General features: G+C 35.5%; 1 protein-coding gene across 1 annotated transcript; it reads left to right on the top strand.

Annotated features, from left to right (window-relative positions):
• The first annotated feature begins 1,319 nt into the window (after positions 1-1,319).
• On the top strand, positions 1,320-2,798 carry LOC132360340 (dnaJ homolog subfamily C member 7-like). Its single transcript, XM_059915403.1, is given in 3 exon segments — positions 1,320-1,393; positions 1,395-1,495; positions 1,498-2,798. Coding segments are annotated over 3 exon segments (1,371 nt in total). The 3' UTR covers positions 2,694-2,798.
• Positions 2,799-8,743: the final 5,945 nt, after the last annotated feature.

An 8,743-nucleotide genomic window follows, 5' to 3' on the forward strand; every position in this document is an offset into this window, starting at 1 on the left:
ATGGCAAAATATTTCATCTGTTAAATCTGGATAGTGAGTACAAGAATACTCTATAAATTGTTTTCCCTACTTTTTATGTTTAAAATATTTCACAAATCAAAATTTAAAAAGAAAAAGAGGTAATACGTGAGGGTCCTTTGTAAAAACCAGCATACTATACAAATGTGAACTATTTCTTTTGATCATCAAAAATGAAGCAGAGGGGCTTGATTTCCAAATGTCTGAGTAAAGACTTCTGAAAATCGTCTCCCCTATAAAAGCTATATAAACTCTGCAAATGAATTAAAGGCTTGCAAAATCCATGAAATGTTTATTCAAGAAAAAACAACTAAATTTTAGTAAAAACAGTGAGCCCTGCCGTCTTTTAGCTTACCATAATCCGATCACTCTCTCCCCAGCTCCATGGGAGCTTTGAAAAGCAATAGTCTCACAACTATAGTAACTCTGAAATCAAGTAGTCTAGCAGCCACTGGAGGAGCCAGAATAATTTGGAGCTTCCTAAAAAGCCCCAGAGAACTGTCACCCTTTGACTTGCTTGCAGCATGATGAAAAGTCCAGTTTCAGTGTTTGTTTTTATGTGACCCAACTCAGAACTCACTCTCTGTCAACAGCCCTAACCTGTATGGTATTTGCTGAAAAGAATCAGCAGCAATTGTTTAACATAACATTTGCCTGAGGTAGTGACACCAGTCAGAGGTAAAACTTAGGGCTTTGTCAGGCTCCGCACAATCAGGAAGTGAAGGCTAAGACAGAGAGGTAGACTGCTTGTCAAAACATTAAAGACATGCTCAACAGAGCCTCTCAGCAAAGGTTGGTAGACTCACTGGTTTGTGACATTTAAGAAAAATCTCTATTTGTTAGCTTACAACTAGGGTAACTGAGCACACATCAATTGCCACACATAACAGATAATACACACTTTAAAGAAATAGTCAAAAAAATACTAAATAACAATAACAATAAAACAAATAACAATGACAACAAACCCTAGTGGGAGAGAGAATTGGATTTCTGAAGGTGCCACAGCACATTATTCTAAATGTCTAGATAATCAATAAAAACTTACAAGATACCCAAAGAAACAGGAAAGTATAACCCATACACAGGCAATGGGAAAAACAAGCAGTCAATAGGAACTGACCCTGAGAATTCTAGTAACATGTTAAACTTACTGGAATTTAAATCAGCTATCATAAATACGTGCAAAGAACTAAAGGAAAACTTATATAAAAATGAGAAATATGTGTCACCAAATAAAGAATATCAGTAAAGAGACAGGAAGTTTAAAAAAGAACCAAGTAGAGGGTCCCAGAGGTAAGATGGTGGCTGCCCCGGAGTGCAACGTGATAATGGCAGCGACCGAACCAGAGCTGCTAGACGATGAGGAAGCGAAGAGATATGTGTCCTAAAAATGCTAGCTATTACGGGGATCGAGCAGCCACCTTGATGATGCTCGGAAAGTTCCGGGAAGCTCTTGGAGATGCACAGCAGTCAGTGAGGGACATCTACGAGAGGACAAATGCCACCTATCTCTAGGGAATGCCATGGCGGCATGTCGTAGTTTCCAGAGAGCCCTAGAACTGGGTCACAAAAATGCTCAGGCACAACAGGAGTTCAAGAATGCCAATGCAGTCATAGAATATGAGAAAATAGCAGAAACGGATTTTGAGAAGCGGGATTTTCGGAAGGTTGTTTTTTGCATGGACTGTGCCCTAGAATACACCCCTGCCTGCCATCGCTTCAAAATCCTCAAAGCAGAATGTTTAGCAATGCTGGGTCATTATCCAGAAGCACAGTGTGTGGCCAGTGACATTTTACGAATGGATTTCACCAATGCCCATGCTCTGTATGTACGAGGTCTTTGCCTTGATTATGAAGATTGTATTGAGAAGGCGGTTCAGGTTTTTGTCCAAGCTCTGAGGATGGCTCCTGACCATGAGAAGGCCTGCGTCACTTGCAGAAATGCCAAAGCACTTAAAGCAAGGAAAGAAGATGGGAATAAAGCATTTAAAGAAGGAACTTACAAGCTAGCATGTGAACTGTACACAGAAGACCTGGGGATAGACCCCAATAATACAAAAACAAATGCTAAACTCTACTGTCATCAGGGTATGGTTAATTCCAAGCTTAGGAAACTAGATGATGCAATAGAAGACTGCACAAATGCAGTGAAGCTTGATGACACTTATATAAAATCCTACTTGAGAAGAGGTCAGTGTTACATGGACACAGAACACTATGAAGAAGCAGTACGGGACTATGAAAAAGTATATCAGATGGAGAAAACAAAAGAACACAAACAGCTCCTAAATAATGCACAGCTGGAACTGAAGAAGAGTAAGAGGAAAGATTACTACAAGATTCTTGGAGTAGACAAGAATGTCTCTGAGGACGAGATCAAGAAAGCTTATCGGAAATGGGCCTTGATGCACCATCCAGATCGGCACAGTGGAGCCATTGCTGAAGTTCAGAAAGAGGAGGAGAAAAAGTTAAAGGAAGTCAGAGAAGCTTTTACCATTCTCTCTGATCCCAAGAAAAAGACTCGCTATGACAGTGAACAAGACCTGGATGAAGAGGGCATGAATATGGGTGATTTTGATGCAAACAATATCTTCAAGGCATTCTTTGGCGGTCCTGGGGGCTTTAGCTTTGAAGCATCTGGTCCAGGGAATTTCTTTTTTCAATTTGGCTAATGAAAGGAAACCATCCAGAACGCAGAAAATGCAGACTTGCTCAGTTTAACCTCCAGTGTGGACACAGTTCACCTCCTCCCTTCATCATGATCCACGTACTTAGAGCAGTTTTGTTCGTTCAGTTGGATACCCAGTGTCTGTGTGAGTGGGGTGAAGGAAAGGGAGCCAGCGCCAAAGACTGAGGGTAGGGGAGGGAGGTGGGGGGTGGACAGGGCAGCTTGTGAATTTTTGTTTTACTGTTTAACTTTATTAAAACAAAACAAAACAAAAAACGAACCAAGTAGAAATTCTACAGTTAGAAAGTAAAACGACTAATATAAAACATTCACTAGAGGGGCTCAACAAGGGATTACACTGACAGAAGGAAGAATCAGTTATCATGAATAAAGGTCAATTGAGATTATCCAGTCTGACAAAGAAAATGAAAAAGGGATAAATAAAAACAACAGGGCCTTCTGGTTCTTATGGGACACCATCAAGCATACCAACATATGCCTAATGTAGACACCAGAAGGACTGGAGAGAGAGAAAGGTGTAGAAAGACTATCTGAAGATGGAATGGTCCCAAACTTCCCAAATTTGACCAAAATGTATTATACTGTAATCTAAGTAGCTCAATAAATTCTATGTAGAATCAACACAAGGAGATCCATGTTTAGAGACATCTTACTCAAATTGCTGAAAACCAAGATAATGAAAGAAGGCGGAAGTAACAAGAGAAAAGCAACTTATCATCTGCAAGCTATCTTTAGTAAGATAACATCTGACTTTTCATTAGGGATCAGGAAGGTCAGAAGGCAGTGGGATGGCATGTTTAAAGTGCTGAAATAGAAGATTGTCAACTAAGAATTCTACATCTGGCAAAATTAACCTTGAAAAATGAGGGAGAAATTAAGACATTCTCAAGTAAATAAAATCAGAGAATTCATGGATAGCATGTCTACTCCACAAGAAATAATAAAACGTTTAACTTCAAGCTGAAATAAAAGGATATTAAACAGTAACTTAAATCCACATGAAGAAATAAAGAACACTGGTTGAGGTAAATACATAGGTAAATATAAAACACAGTATCAGTGTATTTTCATTTGTAACACTTTTCTAATCCTCTCTGATTTTTAAAAACTGCATAAAGCAATCCTTATAAAACTGTGTTGATATGTTTATAGTGTATACATTTGTAATTTGTATGTCCATACAGTGGAGATGAGGGGAGTAGGAATGGAGCTCATTGGAGCAATCACTTTGTAATTTAGAAATATGTGGAAATTAAACATGCTCCTAAGTAACGAATGGGCAAAGAAGAATCAGTGGGATTCTTCTTTATAATTTCCCCTATAATTCAAGGGGAAATTACAAAATACTTTGAACTGAATTAAAATGGTAACACAAAACTTATGAGACATAGCTAAAGCAGTCATTAGAAGAAAATGTACAGCTATAAACACTTATATTAAAAAAGAACTTAGATTAATAACTTAACCTTCCACTAGGGAAAAAAAATAGTAAAAGGAAAGAATATTAAACCTAAAGCAAGCAGAAGGAAGGAAATAATACAGATTAGTGCAGAAATTAATGAAAAATAAAGAAGAAAAACAATAAGGAAAATCCACAAAATAAAAAGTTGGTTCTTGAAAAGATCAACAGAATTGACAAACCATTACCTAGCCTAACTAAGAAAGAAAGAAAATTCCAATTAGGAATAAAAGGACATCACCTAAGACATATATAGAAAGTAAAACATAAGGGAATATTATGAACTACTATATGCCATCAAACTCAAAATCTAGAAGAAATGAACAAATTCCTAGAAAGATACAAACTACTAAAGCTGCTTTAAGAAGAAATAGAAGATATAAATAAACCTATAACAAGTAAAGACAGTGAATTAGTAACAAAAATTCTTTCCACTAAGAAAAGCCCACCCACATAGATTCTACCAAATAGTGAATTCTACCAAATATTTTAAAAAAGAATTAACAACAATCATTCACAAACCTTTCCAAAGAAAATACAGATGAGGAAACAATTCCCAACTCATTCTATAAGGCCACTGGTACCCACAGCATATATAAAGATTTAAACACCATAACAAAATGGAATATGCTACAGAAATTCAAGGCTGGTTCAACATACTAAAGTCAATTAATACATTCCATATTATAGAATAAAGGACAAAATTCACATAATTAGCTCAAAAGATGCAGAAAAAAATTTATAATATTCAACACATTTTCATGATAAAACACATACCGAACCTAGGAGTAGAATGGAACTTGCTTAACCTTATAAAGAGCAGCAATGGAAAATCCACAATTAACTTCATATTTAATGGTAAAAGACTGCATGCATTCCCTTAAGATCAAAACAAGATACGAATTTCACTCTCATATCTTCTATTCAACACTGTACTGGAGATTCTAGATAGGAAAATTAGACAAGAAAGTGAAATAGAATATCCAGATTGGAAAGGAAGATATAAAACTACCACTATTTGCAGATGATATGATCTTGTATATAAAATCCTACCAAACTCACCACAAAACTATTGCAGTTGATAAATGAGTTAAACACGATTGCAGGATATGAACAATATAAAAAATTCAATTTCAAAGATAAATTTAAGAAATAATTCCATCCACAAGACCATAAAATAATAAAATACATAGAAATAAGTTTTAAAAAAGAAGTGCATCACTAATACACTGAAAACTGAAAAATATCATTGAAATAAATTGAAGATGATCTAAATAAATGGAAAGACATCCCATGTTCACTTAATAGTGTTAAAATGTCATTACTCTTCAAATTGTTCTGAAAAATCAATGCGTTCCCTATCAGCATACCCTTTGACCTCTTTGCAGAAACTGAAAAATTCCAAAATTCACTTGGAAACTCAAGAGACTGAGAATAACCAAAACCATCTTGAAAAATAACAAAGTTGGAGGGTTCACACTTCCTGATTTCAAAACTTGCTACAAAACTACAGTAATTCAAATAATGTGGTGCAGGCATAGAATAGACATGTAGATGAATGAAATAGAATTGAGTCCAGAAATAAGTCTTTACACTTATGGGGAATTGACTTCTTGACAAGGTTTCCAAGAAAACTGAATGGGGAAAAGGCAATCGTCTCAACAAATGATGCTGTGACAAGTGGATATCTCCATGCAAAAGAATGAAGTTGGCCCTTACCACCTACCATATACAAAAGTGTACTCTAAATGAAAGAGAAGCCTAAATGTATATGATAAAACTATAAAACTCTGAGAAGAAAACATAGGCAGAGTTCTTCATGACATTGAATTAGACAACAGTTTCTTAGATATGACAGTAAAATTACAAGAAAAAATAGATAAATTGAACTTTATCAAAATTAAAAATGTGCTTCAAAGAGCACCATCAAATAAGTGAAAAGAGAATTCATTGATGTTAGAAAATCATGTTGTTAGCAAACCATGTAACTGATAAAAAACTATTTGCTGAATATTTAAAAAAACTATTACAACTCAACAATGAAAAGGTTTTTTAAAAACCCAGTGAAAACATGTGCAAAGGTTCTAAAATGACATTTCCCAAAAGAAGATATAAAAATGGCTAGTAAGTAATGAAAATGCTCAATGTCATTAGTCATTAAGGAAATGTAAATCAAAACCACAATAAAATACCATTTCACACACACTATTATGACCATAATAGAAACGACGGGCAATAACAAGTTTTGGCAAGGATATGAAGAAACTGAAATATCATCCATTGTTGGTGGGAAGGCAAAATTATGAAACTATGTTGGAAATAAGTTTGCCAGTTCCTCAAAATATTAAACTTATTTACCATATAACCCAGAAATTCCACACCTAGGTGTACTCCCAAGAGATATGAAAACATATGTTCACATAACAAATTATACAAAAGCATATTAATAATAAATAATAATTGCTATTAATAATAATGATAAAATTTAAAACATTATTAATAATAGCCCCAAAGTGGAAATAACCCCAATGTGTATCAACTGATGAAAGGATAAACAAAATGCAGTACATACAGATGATGGAATGTTAGTCATAAAAAGGAATGAAGCTCTGTTTATGTGCTACAACATAGATGAACCTTGAAAATATCATGTTATGTGAAAGAAGCCAGACACAAAAGATCACATATTATGTGATTCCACATACATTCAATGCGGCAAACCCATAGGGACAGAAATTATTATATCAGTGGTTGCCAGGGGCTGGGGACGGGGGTGGGGGGCAATGAGGAATGATTGTTAATGTTTACGGAGTTTCTTTTTGGAGTGATGAAAATGTTCTGAAGTTAGATAGGGCTGATCTATATGCAACTTTTTGAATATTCTAAAAAACACTGGAGAGGGACTTCCCTGGATAAGAATCTGCCTTCCAATGCAAGAGGAGCAGGTTCAATCCCGGGTTGGGGAGCTAAGATCCCGCATGCCTCACGGCCAAAATACCAAAACATAAAACAGAAGCAATACTGTAACAAATTCAATAAAGACTTTAAAAATGGTCCACATCAAAAAAAAATCTTTAAAAAATGCTGGAGAGTATATATTAAATTAGTAAACTGTACGGTACGGAAGTATATCTTAATAACATGTTATTAAAAAATGTGAAGTGAAGCAGACACGTTTTGCATTGGAGTGGGATGACTATGCTGTCAGCATTGATCAAATTAACTGGACAATCACCAAATCTTTCAGCAACTTCAGGCCATGAAGTCACAACTGCGATCAGACACCTCATTTTTAACCATAGATCCATGTTACCTTGCATGCTTTCAAATGCATATTTATGAGAGAGATGTCATAAAGAGCCATACTGTTCTTATCACCTCAGTATGGAAAACTTCCACACCAGAGTTGAAGGTAAAGTATCCAACATTCTGGGGAAATTGCATAACCATTATGAGCTCAGGGATAGAAGATTATAGTAACTGTTCAGATGGAATGGATATGACACATGTCCAAAGTCCCAGGCTTACATAGACCTCTGATAAAATCCCTGTTGTCAGAGTAAGGAGACAGTCAGAGATTCAAGGTCTCTGCTCTCACACGCTATGAGGTCTGAATCATGGGCTGTGCATCAACAGAAAGCTGCTGAGATTACTCACTAAAGCGGTCCCGACCAAACTTTTATTCTCACCAGCCTGATTACCAGCTCAGTCCATTGCTTTTGATCTTAGAATTGTTGTCTCCATAGCCAGTAGAACAGACAGATATATAGACTCCTGTCTCCAAAGTTTGTCTTTTTCATGTTCAAACTAGATCCCGGTATTAATTCTCTATCCTGAATGGCTTACAAGATAAAATAAATGTATCTTTATCAAAGTAATTGGCAGTCAGGCTAACTAAAAAAATGTCCTTGCAGTAGAAGTCTTCAATCTTTAGGGTATGGGTATATTGGTATCTTCAGTTACTGAAATTACAAGGTGCAGGTGGTGAAAGTGCATCACTGATTCAGATAGCTCATGAAACTCTGCTTTAATATGATGTACAAGTAAGGAATAAACATTGTAGTAATCATTATGACCTCTCCTTCACTTTTCATTCCCAACACACAGTAGTTTTTGCTAAAGCACATAACAGAGTACATGTAAGCAGAGTATCTTGAACAACTCTGACCAGACTTTTCTGTTTGTTTTTTCTAACTTTAAAAAAATTGATATATAGTTGATGTACAATATTACATAAGTTACAGGTGTACAACAGAGTGATTCACAATTTTTAAAGGTTATACTTCATCTATAGTTATTATAAAATATTGGCTATATCCCCTGTGGTATATAATATATTCTTGCAGCTTATTTATTTATACATAGTACTTTGTACCTCTTAAACCGCTGCTTCTGTTGTGCCCCTCCCCACTTCCCTCTCCCCACTAGTAACCACTAGTTTATTCTTTATGTCTGTGAGAATGCTTCCTTTTTGTTATATTCACTAGTTTGTTGTATTTTTTAGATTATACATGTTAGTGATAACATACAGCATTTTCCTTTCTTTATCTGACTTATTTCACTTAGTATAATAC

Source organism: Balaenoptera ricei, chromosome 2 (assembly GCF_028023285.1).
Source record: "Balaenoptera ricei isolate mBalRic1 chromosome 2, mBalRic1.hap2, whole genome shotgun sequence".
In the NCBI taxonomy this organism is placed as follows: Eukaryota; Metazoa; Chordata; class Mammalia; order Artiodactyla; family Balaenopteridae; genus Balaenoptera; species Balaenoptera ricei.